The sequence below is a fragment of the Corylus avellana genome, chromosome 9 (assembly GCF_965113065.1).
Source record: "Corylus avellana chromosome 9, dhCorAvel1.hap1.2, whole genome shotgun sequence".
Lineage (NCBI taxonomy): Eukaryota > Viridiplantae > Streptophyta > Magnoliopsida > Fagales > Betulaceae > Corylus > Corylus avellana.
The window spans coordinates 18,680,300-18,700,652 of NC_142498.1; the positions used below are offsets into that span (position 1 = coordinate 18,680,300).

Sequence of the window (20,353 nt, forward strand, 5' to 3'; positions counted from 1 at the left end):
TGACAAAAATGATTTATGGCTGATTCATTTATATAAAGAAACTTACAAGGGTATATTACACGCAGGCCCCTCTAAACTGTTATTTACCAAATGTATTATAACCAAATGTTTAATAATCTCTTCTTTCCCTCAATGATTTTCTAAATATGCCAGAGTTAACATCGTGGAAGAGGTTAGATCCTAATCTCTCTGAGTCAGTCTCCCTGTAACTACTACTAGTAACTAACTTTCTACTTTGTCTAGTGTCAGAAAGCCAAAAAGGAACACTTCCCTCTGTTCGAGATCCACTTGTTTCGGGTAAACCCGAAGCTTGCTGCTCCGAATTAGAAAGGGGTGAATGCCTCGAGCACAAAGGAGAAGAAGAGGAGGAAGAGGAAGTATCAGAATCAGAAGGATTCCCTGAATTAATGTTCCAACAACGTCCTGAATCGCCAAATATGAAGTCAGACAAGTCGTCGGTGCTGGTAGAGTCGCGGGTGCTATCTGTGCTGCAGGAACCTTCATCGGAGTTGTTGCTAATAAGGGAAGAATTGTCACTTGATGAGTCCTCTTCTAGTATTTTTTGCAGCTGGGGGGGGTATCTTGAATAAAGGGATTCAAAGCTGGCAGAACTGTCCGTTGAAATTGACTGCGGTAAATTGGGGGCAGCAGCCGCAGCACTGGAACGTGCAGAGGCAGACCTTAATTTGGATGCAGTATTCTTCCCATTTATCCAGGAAGGAATGGCTTTATTCTTGGAGTCGGAAGAAATAATTCTGTTCCTTATCAACCGTGGAGCCCTTGGTGAGCACCTGTAAGGCAGTTCAATTAGTCACACATCCATGCAATAGAGATTACAGAAATCTTAATCTTAAATGATTGAAAAAATAATAATGTTAAAGAGTCCTGAGATCTATTACCGGGCATAAAGAAGCATGTATGCCCCTTTTGTCAAGACCCTTTCACGTTCCACAACAGTCACCTGCATGACCATCTCAATGGTTAAAAATTCTGGGTTTTGTTGCAAAATACATTAATGTTTCCATACGCACAATAAAAAAATAGACATTGATGCCCTATATTGCACTCGTAGCTTCTACAAAGGTATGAGAGTGACTTTTAATAGGTCCAACCATTAAATCCCAGATCTAAAATACCAAACTGATCCTTCATGCTCCTATTCATAAAGAAACAACATTTTTCTAACAGATTTTCCAATTTCCCTTCTATCTTTATAAATGTAGGTAATAACATCATCACCAATAAGTACAGTGAAACATCAGTCTAGAAATCACAAGTAATAGGACATAGCTCCACAGTCACCCTCACCCAAATGCAACAAATTGTTATACAATTCCAATTAAAACAAACCTTAAAGGTGTACTGAACTAAAGCAATAACACTTAAAACGCCAAAAAAAAAAAAAAAACCCCTTCATCGGAAGGGAGGTGGCGAGAGATCTTTGGTACAATCCAAAGAGCCCAATGCTTAAGGTGGATAGAGGGAGATGAAAGTATCTGGCAAAACAACATGCTGTATCATGAATGAAAATTGATCGAGAAATGCAGGTTAATGGAATTTGAGAACTTACAGTGCTGTCATCAATCTTGAACCACTTGTTTTGGTTATTCTTAACATAGCATACATAATGACCAGAAAACGATGCATTCATGATGTCCAGGTGGACCACCACTCCATAAAGCTTATATATAGGCGATTTATCACTTGTCCCACTAGTAAATGGCGCCAAGTCCAGGATCTCTGGAAACTGAATTGGCTTATTGAGCTTCCCAAATTTACCAGACTGTAAAAGAATCATTAGTGAGTAAAACAGTATGGTATTCCAACAACATACAGCAAAATATCGTCCTTGATTGAAGTATCATAAGCATTACCTGAAATCGCTTAAGTGCTATTGTAAGGATATTCGGAGCCTCCATTACTGTCAGTTTCTTTTTGGCCCTCTCATAAGATTGGCATCTGATTAAAATAATAACAGTAGATTACTACAATGTGGGAACCACCATTTGTAAAGCCAATAGTTTGAAAGAAAATAGGCTTTCATGAATGAAAGTACCAACTACATAAACTAAGCACAAACTAAAGGACAGATCAATGAGCAATCATCCAAAGGCAAAGAAAAGATGCTGCTTCAACATAAGCCAATATGAGAGACTCCAACATCATGCCAATTCAAAAATGCGAACTACATTTCACAGACGAGATCACCTGCACCCTTCCCAACCACCTCTTCCAAAAAAACAAATAGTAATACGGAGAAAAAAAAATGGTTTTAACACTAACAATTTTGTTTTTTTTTTTTATTAATAACTTTTTTGGTACCTGGGTTTTAATGTTTTTATTTTTCTCCCCCTAGGTTTTAAAAAGACAAATCATTTTGGAAAAGACCGAATCACCACCTCCGTTAATTTCCGTCCATCCCTTTGGCATTGGGGGTGATTCTGCCACCCCTAGAGGGGCCGCAGGGGGTGGCCAAAGCCACCCCTATGGCCTACGAGGGTGGCTCGGCCACCCCCAAGGGTCTTGGGGGTGGTTTCAGCCACCCTTTTTTGGCCCTTGGGGTGGCCGAACCACCCCCTTTGGCCTTGGGGGTGGTTCGGCCACCCCTAGACCGACCTTGGGGGTGGCTCAGCCACCCCTAAGGTCAAACTGAGGGCGGTTCGGCCACCCCTAGACCGGCCTTGGGGGTGGCTGAAGGTCAAACTGGGGGTGGCCAGCCACCCCTTGCCGTTAATTGGGATGGACGAAAATTTACAGAAGTGGTGATTCGGTCTTTTCCAATATCTGAGGAACTAGATTTGTCTTTTTTAAAACCCAAGGAGGAAAAAAATAAAAACATTAAAACCCAGGTACCAAAAAAGTTATTAATCCTTTCTTTTTTTTAACCATAGGGCATCCCCAACCCATCAAAGAAACACTGATCCCTAGAACACACATGATCTTCCACAAACTACAAATCACACTAAAAGAGCTATGTTCAATTCTTTATAAAAGTTTTACATGTGGTCGAACAAATATACTTCAGGCAAACAGTTACTGTTTCAGTGCATGAACATATAATATAAATGTTTGTTATGACTATATGCATTGAACATCCTTTTACGACACAGTCATACCATAAGAGAAAAGTTGCACTATAATCAAGAAAATTTCTTCCATACTTTATAGCTGAGACGAAAGAATTTAATTAAAGGTCGACACTAGATTACTTCAAATGTTAGATCCTGAATTCTAAGCACAAATCAAGAAAACTTTCTTTTGCAAAAAGTTCTTAGCCATGACAGGGAGAAACGGAAAACTGACTAATTAAAGTTATGTTTTACATGTCCACTGAAGTATAACATTCAGGTTAACAAATAAATCAATAACTACTGTATTTTAGCAACAGAATTATCTGTTGATACTAAACCAAAAATATGCTCTCAAGAAGTTCATAAATCTAGGTAACCAAACCAACCTGCTACATTGGTATTTGTTTTCACCATCCAAAATCTCAGTACGCGTATATTGATGAAGAGCCTCTTCCAGGGTTCCTATATCTCCTTCTATCTCAACAGTAAGATCCATCATCCTTTCCTGCCGCTCAGACTTTCCATGGCACTTTGTGCACTTAATCTGCAAGCAACAGTATCAAATTTATCTGCATTACTGACACTCCAGAAGAAAACTAACTTATCACAGTTTGTCAGTAGGATTGGATTTGGGACAGTTATAGTATTCTAGTTTTGGGACAGATAAACAGTGGATTTGTTGAACGTATAGCTCTTTTTCTTCTTTAATGACTCAGAATCCCTCCAAGACAGAGCCACTTCATATACCAATTCCAAAACCCTTTAAATTAACATTGAACGTATAGCTTTTTGGATACGGTTAATCTCGTAAAGAACATATATTACCTTTGAACGGAGGTAGCCTCCAAATGTAAGGCCTATTAGAGTGGTGTCTTCTTCCAAAGAGCCAGATGCAGGTATGCCAGCTTCCTTAAGGCAAACAGATTGCATTGTATCAATGGCATACCTGTTATTTAAATTTTTTAATTAACTCATACATTACTCTTTAAAAGTTGATCCACAGAGAAATAGTTAAGGCATAAAATTACTTATGAAGTCCAGAAAATCAGAAAGCCCACCTCAGGAACTCATGGGCATCCTCTTCTCTCCCATTACCAAGCTGACTTCCAACATTTTTTAGTTGTGAAAGTATCCCAATAGGAGAGAGTGGAGATTTCTCTTCCTTTGCCTTCAATATTAAACTTTCAAACTCACAGATGAAACACGCTTCTTTATTTACACCTGCAAATAGAAAATAATTAAATAAAGAATAAATAAACTTCATCTTGTACAAGAGTCACCTTGGTAAATAGCCAACATTTAATAAAATACAGGATGGAGCTGTGATCATAAACATACAGGCTCTTGAATGAATGCCTTGAAGAAAATAAGAATTCAAAGGAGGAGTAAATGCCAAGCACTGGAGCACAGCATTAGCATAGCAGCTGCAGAAAAAAAAAAGGGAGGGGTAAAATATAAGTTCAAGCAGCAGGAGAAAATTCTTTGTACGAGAGGCAACTCAAACAAAAGAAAAGGCAGAAGGCAAGATTTCAAAATCAGCAAAGTCCTTATTCAGCTATGGAAAATGGAAAAACTAAATACCTTCCTTACACATAATAGTAAGATCTCATCATAATACATGAAGATAAATTATCCATACATGGATGATATCTATTTAGACAAAAGTAAACCATCAAGCAAGTTGCAATTCAATTGACAACTCACTAGCCAGCACAGTAAATTTATAACGCGCTTACATACAGGCACATGCTTCAAGTGGGAATGCCCGTCCATAGACAATTTCAAAAGCATATCCAGCAAAAAGTAGTTTCTGTATGTGCACATACAAAAATATTTATGCATAGGGCCAGAGCAATTTAGCAAATAATATGATCATCCTTATATACTCACACATTGACTAAGAAAATTGCATGAAATAAAAATGTTCTGGATTCACTCTGTTTGGTGCAGAAAACCTATGGATGTCACTTGTTACACAGGTATGCACATCTATATCTACATCTGTATGTGTGTGTGAATAAAAAACAAATTAGAGCATACAGAATTGACAACATCCTACTGATCATTGACCCATACAACATACACTGAGTATTAAATCAATCAGCCAGTGCTGCTGCTATATCCTGCATCCTGCTATTAAAGAAGTTGAAGCAGACAGATACAAGATTACATGAACTTATCAAAAACATACAACCACACATAACCAAGCACCTATTTACTTCAAGTACACAGTTCCCATAAACAACAACCATTCTACCTTACCTGTTCCCACTGTTAATAAGACCACAAGGGCGCAATTCCACCTTGTTCCAATTGTAGAGCTTGACAAACACTTCATATGGAAATAGCCCCTGCAAACATAAATACATAGTCAACAAAAAAGTCCTATTGCATCCAAGAGTTAAATTTTATGGATGCAAAGAGCACAAGTTGAAGAAAAACCTTGTCGGTGTATCTTCCAGCAACCTCACACCCATCACCTAAAGGGTAGTGTTTTGACAATTTAGATCCTCTGAACTGATCAACAACCTTCCGTACAGATGTTCTCAAGCCATTCCTAGCATTTGGACAACTAGTATCCTGAGAGGATAGAGCAGCAATAGCCTGAATGCCATCAACCTTTCCAGATTTAACCACAGGAACCGAATGCCCTTCAGCACTTGAAGATAAGCAAGCATCGGAAGAACAAGATGATAAACATCTGACTTCTCTAGACTTCAAATGATGTGAAGTACTCCCCAGGTCATTAGCAACGTGCTTTGAACCTCCAGAGCTCGACGATGGCAGTTTACTGACATTGGGAGCATCTGTACTTATTGAATCCCGCAGAGTGCTTGTAGATAGATGATCATATGAAGAAGAAGCTGCCATAGATTTAACTTCTCTGGGTTTCAACATATGTGAATCACTAGTGCCATTATCAGTACAACGAGAGCCGTCATGGTTCAAGCGTGCAGATTTCTTGACCTTTGGAGCACCAACACTAATATTTTCTGATAAAACTGCTCCACCAACCGGCTTAGTGATCTTCGAAGAACCTGGAAGAGCATCATCTAATATTATGCCTCTTACCTTGGCACCTTGTGCATGCAAAGGAGTACTTTCAGAAAGGTTGAATGAGAAATGTAAGACAGAACCAGAATCAGAAAATTTTCTGTTATAAGCTCCATTAGAATTGGACAGTGCAGAATTACTGGGGGCATCACTTGTGGACCCAATGGAGTCAGGAGCTGACCCCGAGAAACCAGAAGACAATATACAGGGCTCAGCAATCGAATCCACATGCAAGTGACTAATGCCCGAACCTGAAGAACTAGTTGATGCACACTGACCCACAACATCACTACAATCAGGTTTAGTCGGATTACGTTTACTTGATTTAGCAAGATGATCTACAGAATCGACTAAACTAGCAAATTTTGGCAATAATGGCTTCCCTTGATTCATGTTCTTAACATTGAAACTAGTCTCAAGCATGTCAAGGGGATTATCAAACAGATGTACATCTGATCCCCCAGAGTCATTTGAACTCATACTCTCACTCACAGAAACATCATCAGATACTCCGCCACTAGCAGTGGAAGCAGAAAATCCAGAGAATGGAGTACCAGATGATTCCGAAGAAGAATTAGTCCCTTCGCTATCTTGAAGAAACTCGTCTTTAATATCAGCAGCCTTCTCACATGGAGACTCAGGAGAATGGCCAGACTTGGACAATGCAGGTTCTCCAGGAAACGTTTTGATTGGATATGCATGCTGCCTTCCTTCAGTCTCAAAACTGTCATCATTGCTTTCATGGTTGTCTCGCTCTGTCAACTTGCTTCCCACATCACTAATCCGATGAGTGTTACTAGCAGGATGACAGTCCTCCCTGTGACCTTGTCTCCAGTGGATTATCTGGCATTTTCCGGAACTGCGAAATTCAAATTCTTATGTTACAAACTTGAATTATATCCAATTTATTCTTACGTTTGCATATAAACAGAAAATGCCGAGCAATTTAAACTTTCTCAGCCTCCACTTAAACTAAAGGAGGCCATCAATGCATTATACTTAGTAGCAGAGTTTTTTTTCCAAAAAAAAAAAAAAATTCTCTAAAGCGCATCTCTAAGAATCACATTGTGCGATTAGAATATAAAGTCTATTTTGTTTATCAGCAAAATGGCATCTGTTAAGGAAAAGGTGGAAGCCTTCAATTCCATATTTACTAATGTAGGCACCGGAGTTCACAGTACCCAACTCTTCCAATCACAAAGTATACATTCGATATCCGATCAAAATTCAGAAACACGTGGTTGTAAAATACGGCATTGGTTGTAAAACTGTCACTATCTCATACAGCTCAAAGAAGAATATCGCCCTAGTTGTCCTATCATGTGCTATTCGTAATCCCCAAATGCAAGTTCGAGCCGAATACGCAATTTCATCAGATACCCAGCAATTCCTCTTAAATTTTATTTGCTTAAATTTCATGATAGCATGTAATACTACACAAAATATCCCAAATTAAACAATTAAATCAATTCTAAGACCAAATTAACGTGCCAATAATATTAATTATAAATGTTAATTAAAATACCAGTATCGGACGGCCTTGCATCGGGAACAGCGGGTGGTGGTAGGGGAATAACACACGGCGCACTGATGATAAGTCGTTGAAATCGGAACCGCAGAAGAGGCACTGGAGGCACTATACCCAGCCGACGCCTCGAGCTCGGCTCTAGCGGCCTCCTCGGCGGCGAGCGCCAAGAGCCGCTTGATCTCCTCGTTCCTCGTCACGGCGAGCCGCCATTTACGCCGGATTAGGAAGCCGATCACCGGAGCGACCACGCACGCGAACAGAAGAACCAGGCCGCGAAACCCTAAATAATACCCGGTGTCACGCATTTACCCTGCACCCAATTCACATCCAGAAAAGGAAATCAGCGAAACCCCAAGATCGCCACCGCTCATAGATTCTCTGTTGGCGGTGGTAGTGGGCCCCGCGGGTCCGGTGGTCGCGCATGCAGAATCAGAACCGATCACAGCCCGATCGATGGTTGGGGATTGTAGAAATTAACAATTATGGGCGAGAGAAAGAACGTTGAAACGAAACCACTTCGATTATTTATTGCCGAGAATTTGAGAGAGAGGCGAGTGAGTGAAAGTGAGAAGAGACAACCCGTATCGGATTCGGAAATCGGACACGGAAAATAGATCGAGAATATAGGGTGAGACGGGAAATAAAAGAAAGCGACTAAATTCTGGTTTATATAATATTTTAATGTTTTTTTCTTCGTACGGCTTGCGAAAATAAGAAATTTGATGGTTGGAGGAAAGGAATTTTGTTTTAAGGCCTGGGGAAGCGTGAATTCTTCGCTCATCAAATATTCGGTCCACAAGGCCCATTATCCGGTCTGAACCGGAAGAAACCCGGTTCGGTTAATTTAATCCCTTTCTTTCTTTTTTTTTTGGTATGATTTTGATTAATTTAATGGGAATTGGGGTGAAAGTTACCGGGGCTTTGGAAGGTTGCCTGATGTGGGCATGAGACTGAGGGGACGGGTGATGGCGTTGGGATTAGACGGACGCGAGATCGGACGGTGGGGATTGATTGTAAGTGCTTGATACGGTGAGAGGGGAACACTTGTGAGTACGATCGGTCACTCACCATTTATTGGTAAAGTGGGGTTGCATGTGCATGGAATTTCACATGTCATTGCCTTCCTAGACAAGTAGAAGACATATAAAAAGTTTATAGCCGTTGACGCTAATTAGAAGCCATGATATTCCTAATTTTTACCGTTAACAAAACGTTATAATATAAACTAATTTGGTTCTTGATCGGAAATTATGAATTTTAATGAATATTTTATTGAGATGATGTAGGATTTAACGAAGAATCAATATTCTTGTTAGCTCAAAGATTGATGCATAATATTTTTCTTAATTTAATTTAATTTAGCTCTGGTTCACTATCGTGACAGCATTTGTCTGTAGCATGTGGGAAACAGCCAATCGTGACAATGGAATTTACCTAAAAGTAAAGGGTAATGCCGAATGCGGGGGCGACGAATCGATGATGACCGATTTGATTTTATGGTTGATTTTTCTGTCTTTTTCTCTATCGACCTATCCCATGGTTGATTTTTCTGTCTTTTTCTTTTGCGTGCAATTTGAGTTGGAAAAAAACACAAGGGTTCTCCCACTCCACCACCCCCCTCCCTTGCCCGATTATTTGGCTGAGTTTGACAATAAAATGAAAAAAATGAGTGAAATTGTATTGTAGCAGATTTGATTAATATGAGATAAAAAGTAAGAATATTTTATATAAAATAAAAAAATAAAAAATTTTGTTTTGCAGTAATTTTTTTATTTGAATAGTAATAAAAAGTGATTGATATGATATAAAAAGTAAGAATGTTGTGGTTGATTTTGAGAAGAATTTTTTAGGTTTTGGGTCCGGTCCAGCCTGGCCCCTTTGCCAAACACAACCTTTTTTTCCTCTCTTTTTGCTTATTTTTCTTTTGTTATAGGCTCAAGCACCACCGCGTCAGTTGTGTCGTCCACTATTTTTGTCGTGTCTTTTTTCAGGGTTGATGGGGCTCTTGGATCGGGCTTTTCAAAGCTTGATCTACGTCCCTCCGTCAGACCCACCTCAACACGCACCCCTCCACTGCGCGCACTGGCCCCACCCGCTTCCAACAACACCTGCCGCTTCTCATTCCTGCAATCCTGCTACGAATCATGACTCGCATGTGCCTGGGCGTGGTTTTTTTGCGCTCTGGCCATAATTATTCAGCAGTCTTCCTCCAGTGGTGTTTTGTGGGCGTTTGTGTTTTTTTTTTCCTGTTTTTCTGTTTTCCCTGTATTTTGTGGTCATGGCCTGTTGGGTTGAAGATGTGAATAATTTCCTGGCTTGCAAGTCGAGGATTATAAGTTTCGGCAAGAAGATGTTACTACCTATGTAATCGAGATGAGTCTGTCTGGAGTATACCTATTGTTATAACTGAAGATTAGTCATGAGCTAGTGGATTTTGATGTCATATATAGGTTTTGAATGTCAGATTGTTATGTATGTATCTATGACTTGTAACCTTGTAGCTTCGGCTATGATTTTCTCATAACTTTATGCTCGTAATCTTTTATCAATTAATAACAATCTAACATTCAAGACCTATCTATGGCATTCAAGATCTATCTTAGATCTTTATACTCGTAATCTTTCATTAATTAATGAAACTGACATGATTTCCCCATAAAAGAAGAGTTGGAAAAAAAACGTTTCAGGACATGACAAAGAGGGGAAATAACTACAGGATCAAGTTTAGACCTTTTGTGATTTTGAAAATAAAGAGAAATTATGTTGTTTTGAGAGTTAATAGGAAGTTTCGTAGCATGTCCATGTCTTAAATATTGAATTCGTGTCTAGGATTTACTTCTCAAAACTTGTTTGTAACGTATAATCTAATCTACTTAAAGCATTTGTAGGTTACCAATTAAACAACATACATTTTTCTTTTTTTTGTGTTAGGTCTAGTTTGTTTCGGTGTACAATGTTTTTTGAAAAAAAAAAAAAAAAAAGAATTTCCTTATTTTTTTAATGTTTGGTGAGACGTAAAACATTTTTTAACTTGAAAATGTTTTTAGTTGACAAACTAAATAAGCTTGATGAGTCATAAAATAGATTATATTGCTCATTTTGGTAAATTATCTCTCGTCCCTCTTGCACGCTTTTGGACAAACTTATGGAGCTTACTTGCCCGAGAAAAGTCTCAAGTTGCCTGAACAAGTGAGCCACACAATGAGCCTTGTCGCAATTGCCTACCTTGCTGCCCAAGTTGCAATCAATACGAACAAATAATTGCTCATCTTTGTTGTCTCTCTCTTCCTCACAACTCATCCAATTATATAAAAAATATATGAAATATTTGACAATTTTCTATACGAACCAAAAGTCAAAAAATGTTTTTCAAACCATTTTCAAGGTTGTAAACTTATAGCATAAAAATAACATTATATATATATATATATATATATATATATATATATTATTTTTCCAGCTAAAAACATTCTCCAATAAAAAGTATTTTACACAAAAACAAAGGGGAGAGAGTTAGTTTAATTATTTAAATTAATATTTTAATACACATTCTCATGTGTAGCGCCAAACAATATGCTAACCATTTTAATTGAAATGAGTAATAAAGTTAGAGTTCGAACTCAAAACATGAACTCTTATGCCATATTTAATCATTATTTATTTAAAAAATGGAACTAACAAAAATAATAGATTTAATTGTTTTAATTTTAATTTATCTAAGAGCTCTGGCATGCAATCCAAATTAATGTGGGGGTTATGTCATAGCTGGTCATATAAACAAAAAAAAATAAAAAAAAAAAAAAAAAAAAAACCTTTCCTAATATATCTGAATATTATCTCAGAAAATATATGCTAATCTTTAAACTTTTGTATGAGACCCCATGAATCATGATAATGATGATGACGATTATATATATATATATATAAAGGTGCAAGTTCATTTTCCTAAAGAAACGTTATACTCGTTCAATGGGACCATTTGGTGCATTTCTTTAGCAAGTCTATTATAGAATGCAAACAAAAATCACCTACTCTTGTTTGCTTGTTTTCTAAATATTGTCCTCTATACTCCTGAAAGTTTTGATACTACCAAGTAGACAAATTTTAACACATAACCAAACATTTTGTCCACACGCGGTGGAACAAAGTCTTTCATGTTTAAAACTCCAAAGGCGCGTGTTCGAATTCGCTTGCGGTAGTAAATGCATGAACCAGATGCTACTATGAAGGGGTTCTACCGGCTCACACTTTGGTGGGATTGTGGTGACGGGCTCGCATTCCCAGGCAGTAGGTATGGCTCAAACCGGACATTCTACAGCAGATGGGAACCCCGATGGTCACGCTCAATGGGGAAAACTACACTAGTCACCCATTTCCATCATTTTAATTAAAAAAAAAAAAAAAAAAAAACACCAAAGGGTTAATTAAAAAATAAACTCTAAAGGGTCAACTTAATTGGTAAAAATGCTAGTCTTAATGGTTTTTTTTTTTTTTTTTCCGGTCTAAGGTTGAAATTCTTTCGGTGCAAATAATTTATTAGAATCACGTCGTTTGTGAAGCTGGAGTGTTACATAATCTATGTAAAGATACACTTTATATGAGTTTAAAAATTGTCGGTTAAAAATAAATACATTAAAAATCGTCACGGACATCTTTTATTATTATTGTTATTATGATTAGGACGATGTGTTGGAGATTTGGCTCCAATTAGTGTTCAATCATGTGTAATCCTCACACATATCGATTAACGGATCAAATCGACGCAGCTCTGTCACATTGTCATTATCAATTGGGTCCCTCACTTGGAATAACTGCACCAGCAGGCTTGCACAGAGTGGACCGCAAGCCCCGACCATTCGTAACACGTATATGTCTGCAATTTGATTGCGGAACAGCTATACAACAATACAAGTAAAACGTACAAAAATGCTACATGATTATGACTTTTCATGTGTTTTATTTTGGTGTGACGTTAAAGTTATTATTAATATATTATATATAAAATTAATTTGTTCAAACTTTACTAATAATTTTTACTATCATATAAACACTTAGAAATATGCAGGTTGGGTGATGCTCCATACCAAAACAAGGATCAAGATTTATTAGGATTTCAAAGGTACTCTACCTAAAATGGCTGAAAGGGGATTTTTTTTTTCTTTCATGAGAGAAAAAAAAAAAGGGATAATGGATCCAAAGCCATAGAAGACGGTTCTTTTTTTTTTTTATCAAAATATAATGGCCTTATTTTTCTTTTTATTTACAGGTTAATTTAATAATTTAATGATTGATAAATACAATATTTTTAGTCGAACCAGCATATTATTATTTTTAAATATCAACAATTAATTTGAAATTAGATTTTAGAATTATCAACCGTTATGGGTCTGTATAGTTTAGTGATTTCAAAATATGCAGTTTGTAATATTTGATTTTTATGTATAGTTAATGAAAATGTAATTTTGTCTCTAATAAATAGTTTAATCGACTAGAAACTACGCCTTATAAAGTTAAGGATCTTCATTTCCATCTTCACGTGCACATGAAAAAAAAAAAAAATTAAAAAGAATTCAAATCACAACTCAACTATTAAAACAGTACATTTTTAAAAAAAAAAACATTTACCTATATTTTGAAAACAATTATTTTTTTATACACATTATTTATTTAATAATTTGATACAATTTTATTTTTAAAAAATAGTTATGACCTCCTGCCCTCTCAAGTTGCGTACAGCATCCCAGCATCCTATAAGCACGAGTGTCTAATGTCTTTAAAAAGTAGTTTAATCGGGTGAGAAACACACTTCATGAAACTTAGATCACTAATGTGAATCATTATCGTCCTCAAGAGATAGCTCAATCGGTTAGGACCACGCATAATGAAGTTGAGATCACTAGTTCGAATCCCCTCTCATTTTTTGTAAGGACATGTCAAAAAAAAAAAAAAAAAAATCATCATCTTCATTTCTCTCTCCTTGTGGGGACAGGAAAAAAAAAAAAAAAAAAAAGAATTCAAATCACAACTCAACTATGAAAATAGTACATTAAAAAAAAAACATTTACCTATATTTTGAAAACCATTATTTTTTTAAAGACATTATTAAATAATATTTGATACAATTTTATTTTTAAAATGCAGTTATGACCTCCCGCCCTCTCAAGTTGCGTACGGCACCCTAAGCACGAGTGTCTATTGGCGTGCCTGAACGGCCGTCACCTTCGGAGAGATCGAACAGCCCCTCCTACGTCACTCACACACACACAAAAAGGGAGTAGTGCACTCGCCAGCGAAGCTAGAGTCAACGATGACCGGGAACTTGAGGTGCGTGGTCGTGGCCGTCGATGGCAGTGAGGAGAGCATGAACGCCTTGACATGGGCGCTCGACAACCTCAAGCTCCGATCCACCCTCGGCGGCTCCTTCGTCGTGCTCCACGTCCAATCCCCACCGTCCATCGCCGTGGGCCTCAATCCCGGCTCCATTCCCTTCGGTGGGCCCAGTTAGGTATCCTTAACCCTACTAGTTAAGCACGCACTTGCGATGTTTTATGGCCAAAAGCTTGTATTAAGAACAGTGAAATTGATTAGGCAAATTTTATTAAACGAATAATTAGGTGATTTGGAGGTGCCTGCGTTCACTGCGGCTATTGAGGCGCACCAGAGGCGAATCACCGAGGCGATACTGGATCATTCTCTCCGGATTTGCTCTGAAAAAAATGTTAGGGTTTATCTCGGGTTTTTTTTTTTCCCTTTCCCTGTTCCACACATGCACACACACTATTATACGTTGATGTTTTAAGTTTTTCCGATTCAATAAGTTCTGGTACCCATTCAAATATTGGCGTGTAAGCGTTGTAATAACATATTCATGAATCGTCATCTCCTGTAGTTAAGTCAATTAAAAAAAAGCTCGATTAGATGTTTTGATCATGTCAATATGTCTTATCACTACCGAGTAATAGTTTCCTATTTGCAAAATGTTTTGTATGGTGCAATGAATTCATCATGTAGATATTGAATTTTGCGCTTTAACGTTTGACTTGTAGGTAGGATAAGAGAGGTTACTATGTAGTTGCATGATGTGGTAGTACTTTTATGCTAACATTATGTTTTCATACACTGTGCTATGCCTAATTTAATTCGAGAAATTTTCTTTTTCGAGCAGGTGAAAGTCGAAACCAAAGTAATTGTTGGTGATCCAAAAGAGAAGATTTGTGAATTTGTTGAGAATTTGCAGGCTGATTTGCTTGTGATCGGGTCACGTGCTTTTGGCCCTATAAAAAGGTATAGATTCAGCACTTTTTAATAATAGTCTACGGTGGCAGCTAATGAATTTGTTATTCAAATTGGCAATCCAATTGGGAAGTTAATAGCTGTTTTTGTACAATTTAAAGCAAACTGGTGGCACCTTGTTGGTTCTTTGCGTTGAATTAGGTGTAATTGAGTGCATGGTGCACACTTCTTTCCATCTTTCGTCTGCAGTCGTTTTTTTTTTTTTTTTTTTTTGATAAGTATCTTTCGTCTGCAGTCTTCTTGTGCCTAAAAAAAATGTACATGCCAGTAGTTCTCTGTTTTGTTCTTCAGTGTTCCCTTTCTTAGCTGCAATGTAATTGATATTAACAAATATCATATGGGATCATTCTAAGATCCCACTGAATTGAATTGGGTCTAGGAATCTAAGAAATAGTGAGAATTCTTACGAGTTAAGGCCAATCAAGATGACATGATTATGGAGGCAAAGTGACTTGAGGGCTAAACAGTATTCCTTGGAAGTGCTTTTTCCCACACAACTAAACAAGTGTTGAATTCAGTTACCACTGACATGTGCTGCACTTTGGCCATGTTGGAATTTTTTTCCTGTATCATAATAGGCGATATGGGGCCAGTAGGGAGGCATAGTTCATAGTTGGCAGGTCTGGTCTCTTTCTCTTGAAAGCTTTACAGTTGTTTGGTTGGAAGGAAGTGTGGTGGATGATGAACTTTACACTTTTTTGGGTGGAAGTGGGTGGGAAGGAAAGGGAAGGATGATAAGAAGGAACAAGACACTCTCATTCGGTTGGATGGAAGTGGAAGGAGGAATGACCACAGAAGGTTTTCCTTTCCTTCCTTCCCCTCCTGGAAGGAAGTGGCGACAAAGGATTGTGAGGGGGTAGTGGAAACAAAGGTTTTCATGTTTTATTATATTTAGGGCCACCATGTTTCACCTAAATACATGGGTAGAAGGTAGTTTTCATCCTCCTCTCCACATTCCTTCTCTCCCTCCATCAAAACTGGGTTAGCTTGCATAGAGGGAGAACAAAAAGGAACTGGAAGGGAGGAAAGGGAAGGGAATGTAAGGAGAACTAGGCCTGTTTACCAAAATTTTAAAAACTGTTTTTGCTTCTCAAATGCTGAAAACCCTTCTTAGATATTAGTTATCCAAAACAAATTTTCAGATATGGTCCCCACCACCAATACACTTTTCAGACAAACCACAAAAATCTTTTCAAAAAAACAAAACATTTTCAAAAAATAAAACATAAAACACTTCTCAAATAAAATTAAACACAAACTCATTTTTTTTTCATGTGTGGATGTTGCTTGTTTCATATAAAAAGTTCAAAAAATTTAAAAAAAGTGGCGACTGGTGTGGGCAGGGGGCCACCGCAGTGGCCATAGAACTGTTTTGCAGTCCTGCAGTGGTGGTCGCCGTGGCTGCTGTTGGGCGGCTACCATCATTGGACTAGTTCCAACAACCCTTTCTTCATCTTTTTTTTTTTTTTTTTTTTTTTTTTCCTTTTTTTTAGAAACACTTATCAGTTATTTGTTTTTCCAAAAACACTTTTCAAAACTATTCCAAATGAATTTTCTTTTATGGACCCACATATAACACTTTTTTTCAAATGTGGTCCCCACCAAAACAATTCTCAAGTTTCATTTTTTTCAGAAGCTTAAGTCTAAAACACTACCCAAAATTTTACCAAACCAAGCCCTAGTTTCCCTCCAAGTATTTGGTTGGGTATGGGAAAAAAATGATGGAAAGAAAGTCACATAGTGTGGTCATGCCAGTAACAAAAATTTCAAATAAACTTCTCTTTATCAAGTCCTTAAAGAAAAGAAAATAAAAAAAACTTGCTATGCCCTATATGTAGCATATTCTTATTAAATTTAATTTTTTAAAGATTTTGGTTGCCTAAAAAGAATGGATTGGCTCTCTAAGAGGTTTCAAAGAGGTAATAGTATCTTACATGAAATAGTTAAGAGTTAAGAGTAGGTTATATAAACATTTTTAAACCCCCACTCACATTTATTATCCTTAAAAGAGTTGAATAATACATGGAAATTCTCTAATGATCTTTATACTATATTGTATGAAAGGCAAGTCGCTGAAGGAAATTTTTATATAAAAACCAATGAAAATTAATACTAACCTGCTGCATTTCTTTCCTATGAGAGTTATCTCTATTTCTCTCCTTTGCTAGCAAATATCAATTGAGGATGTTTCCGTTCTTTAGTGGTTTTGGCTTAACTCTTCCAGTTTCTACTGCAATTATGTAAGACGTTTTTTCAGCTATGAAACTTGTGAAAAAAAGATGGTTTCATAGTGGAATGGAGGGTAAGTTTTTGGCCAATAATTTGGTAATTTATATTGAAAAAGAACTTGCTAAAAGTTTTACTGAGTTGATAATAATGGATGAATTTTATGACTTGAACAATCATCATTGAGCATAACTTGATGAAAGATGCTTTAATTCTTTTTTTATTTTTTTCCCACATGACTGCATCGAACTAGATAATTTTTGTATATTCATTAGAATTTGTAAAGAAGTTAAGTTCTCTTTAGGATTATATTGTGGACATCTATACCAAAGTAGATACCTTCTGTATAAAGTATACTTATGAGTTAAAAGATTTAGTTATCATTTCTTTTTTCTTAGATTTATTTGACACATGCACAAACAAACGCTTACTTTAAGTTTGTCTTGAGTTGTGTTCAATACTATGATTGGCCTTCCAATAAAAAATTGCTAGTCCCGTCGCTCACTTGAATGGAGAAGCAATGCCTTCATTTTCCTTACCTGCCTTCCTCTTCCACAAGAATAAATAGAAATCCTTTCCTTTCCCCATTTTCTCTTCACGCTCATCCTTTCCCTCTGTCTTTCTTTCTTCAACCAAATATGGCCTCCCATATTTCCTCCCCTGCAACACAACAGAGTGTCAAACATTTTGCAGTATATGTGCATGCGCCCGCCTGGTGAGACCCTTTGCCCTAGCAATCACAAGAAGACTCTTTCTTTACCCTTGCAGTTATGCTTGTTCATTTCTAATCTGGTTGTTGCTCTGGAGCATTGAGCACTTAAGCACTTATAGATTTGTACTAATCCACGCTTAAGCACTTGATATATTATTAATAATAATAATAAATAAATAAAAACTAGGATACTTGTGTGCTTTGTTCTGAGAATTGCTATGTGGGTGCACATGTATGAGGCATCAAATAGGCTAGATGGAGGCATGTAGTTTGTGGTGATGTATGAGAAACATTTCTCCTGTAATTGGCTTATTGCTGCCCTTTACACAATGGATCTTCTTGGAAACATAATGCCCATATTGGTTTTTATGGTAAGTAGCCACATTCAGTCTCTGAAGTAGCCATACTGCTGCCCTGATATTGTTTTTGTATTATTTTTTTTCTCCAATGTTACCAAAATATTTATCCTAGACATTTAAAAAATTATAGTTCTCATGTTTATTTTGTCTTTCAAATTTGCTGTTAGATGTGCCAGACAAAAGAAGTTGAAGCCTCTATTTGCTTATTAGTTCTCAATTCGTATTGTTTTCTAATATTATATTTATTACAGGAGATTTGATCAAATACTGGATGCTTTAAATATAGGATTTTATTTTGTCATATGTCATGGGTTTGAGAGGTTTGGTAAGATGACAAGATGGTTGACATCTTAATTTGTTCACTAGTACGCTAAATATGGTAATTGCAATTTATGTTCACAGGATGTTTTTGGGAAGTGTAAGTAACTATTGCACCAACCATGTGCAATGCCCAGTGATGATAGTCAAGGGCAAGGGGACTGCCTGATTACCCAAGATAGGTATGAATCCCAGTACTATATTATGAGAAGTTGCAGCGGCATTTTGTATTGTCATTTATTTATCTTTTATAGTATTAATTATTATTTTAATTTTGGTCCAAATTTACTATGATTTGTGTGTCAATTTTCTGTAAAATTGTCTTTGCCCTCACTATGTTTTTCTATATGTATATTGTCTTACCAAATTTAACATTGATCACAGTCTTTTGTTTCAATTAGGTCTTGATCTCTTAAGTTTAAGACCCTACAAAAATCCTGGTTATTTTTCACTTCTGGCTAAAGTTCCATGCTACTAATTTGACTAGTGTTGTTAATTGTCACTTTGTTTAGGTAACCAAGCTTAATTTTATTTCTATATAACTTGATCCATTTTAGATATCAGTTTGTGTTAAGGAGATTGAAATTAGGGAGTCTTTTTCAGTGAGACCATAATATAATATATTAGAATGTCATGCAACCCAAAAGCTTAAAGTTATGGGTTTTTAGCCCATTGATATTATATACCACTCACACTTATATACAAGTCTATCCAATATAGGATTTAACATTTTTATACTCATACATGTGTACTCAGCAATCTCTCTTTCACATGTGATTATATCACCACTCACTATACTTCCCCCTCAAATAAAAGCTTTATCAATCTTATGAGCGTATGATAACTTGTATGGGCTATGTGGGTTTTATCTGTGCCATGCCCTTCGGCCTTGCACCAATTACGTAATGAATCCATCATTGATGCATGCCCTCCTTCCCTGCTCCAACTGCAAATGAACACTATCATCCATCATAGGCTCCAATACCCCTTATTAAGGAGACTAATAGCTTGAGGAGTCTTTATGGTAACATATTAGAACATCAATCAACCTAAAAGTTTAAGCTTATGGGTTTGGGTTGAATTATGGTATATATATATCACTCACACTTGTGCTATCCAATGTGGAACTTAACCTTTTTATACTCACACGTGTATACTTAACAATTCGAATAATATATTATCCGTTGGCTTAAGAATCAAAATGAATTAATTGTGTGCTACTGTAGTACATGGTGGCGTACCTACATAAGATTAGTTGCGACTGATAAGTTTCAGAGACCAATGTGTTTAAGATAAATAGGCTTCGAAAGCTAGTGTTCCCTTGTTAAGTAAATGTTTCCTTTGAAGCAAAAATGTCAATGGGTTCACCCGGTTTGGAAGTTGTAAATTAAGATTTCAAAGGTGGTGACTCGGTCAAATTTGTTATATGTTTGACTTATTTGATATAATTGGATCTATGCAGAACATTAGCTTTTTGCGCCTGTCGTCGTCTTGTGCCGATGCTAATAGAGCTCCAGATCTTGTTGTAATTAGGAAGTGCATTTGATATTTGTGACCAGGTTCTGTTGAGTGCCAAGTTGTCGCATTCAGGGCTGCTGCTTGACCAGCTATGCTGTATTACCACTCTTCCGCATCCTTTGCAAGCTGTTTTGAAGGAGAAATTTGTGTATAGTGCATTATCTTATGTTTTATGTTGTAAATCAACATTGTATCAAATATAGCTTATTTGTGTTCTTCTTCTTGTTGGAAATCGAAGTTGTATCAAATATAGTTAATTATATTCATTTATTAA

At 36.8% G+C, this 20,353-nt stretch overlaps 2 protein-coding genes across 3 annotated transcripts; one reads left to right on the top strand and one right to left on the bottom strand.

Annotated features, from left to right (window-relative positions):
* UBP16 (ubiquitin-specific protease 16) lies at positions 1–8,305 on the bottom strand. The gene is made up of 11 exons (XM_059603922.2): positions 7,651–8,305; positions 5,514–6,984; positions 5,334–5,422; positions 4,410–4,495; positions 4,130–4,292; positions 3,897–4,017; positions 3,458–3,615; positions 1,875–1,959; positions 1,571–1,783; positions 900–961; positions 1–791 (listed from the first exon to the last, which is right to left on the bottom strand). The coding sequence occupies exons 1-11, from the start codon at positions 7,956–7,958 to the stop codon at positions 110–112; spliced, it is 3,438 nt and encodes a 1,145-aa protein (XP_059459905.2). The 5' UTR covers positions 7,959–8,305; the 3' UTR covers positions 1–109.
* Positions 8,306–13,803: 5,498 nt separating this feature from the next.
* On the top strand, positions 13,804–20,288 carry LOC132190522 (Adenine nucleotide alpha hydrolases-like superfamily protein). 2 transcript variants are annotated; one of them, XM_059605537.2, is made up of 5 exons: positions 13,804–14,158; positions 14,268–14,371; positions 14,819–14,937; positions 18,646–18,743; positions 20,024–20,288. In XM_059605537.2, the coding sequence occupies exons 1-4, from the start codon at positions 14,029–14,031 to the stop codon at positions 18,728–18,730; spliced, it is 438 nt and encodes a 145-aa protein (XP_059461520.2). In that variant the 5' UTR covers positions 13,804–14,028; the 3' UTR covers positions 18,731–18,743; positions 20,024–20,288. The 2 variants fall into 2 exon arrangements, with proteins under 2 accessions (XP_059461520.2, XP_059461519.2); XM_059605536.2 differs by having other exon boundaries at positions 13,804–14,153.
* The last annotated feature ends 65 nt before the right edge of the window (positions 20,289–20,353 follow it).

Bases quoted from the DNA above. Each gene is read 5' to 3' on its own strand.
- UBP16 (XM_059603922.2), bottom strand. From the start codon at position 7,958: ATGCGTGACACCGGGTATTATTTAGGGTTTCGCGGCCTGGTTCTTCTG. The intron at 6,985-7,650 runs GTATTTTAATTA...TGAATTTCGCAG, and splicing joins TGCAAGGCCGTCCGATACTG to TTCCGGAAAATGCCAGATAA. The intron at 5,423-5,513 runs GTTTTTCTTCAA...TTATGTTTGCAG, and splicing joins CTGGAAGATACACCGACAAG to GGGCTATTTCCATATGAAGT.
- LOC132190522 (XM_059605536.2), top strand. From the start codon at position 13,961: ATGACCGGGAACTTGAGGTGCGTGGTCGTGGCCGTCGATGGCAGTGAG. The intron at 14,372-14,818 runs GTTAGGGTTTAT...TTTTTCGAGCAG, and splicing joins GGATTTGCTCTGAAAAAAAT to GTGAAAGTCGAAACCAAAGT. The intron at 14,938-18,645 runs GTATAGATTCAG...TTATGTTCACAG, and splicing joins GCTTTTGGCCCTATAAAAAG to GATGTTTTTGGGAAGTGTAA.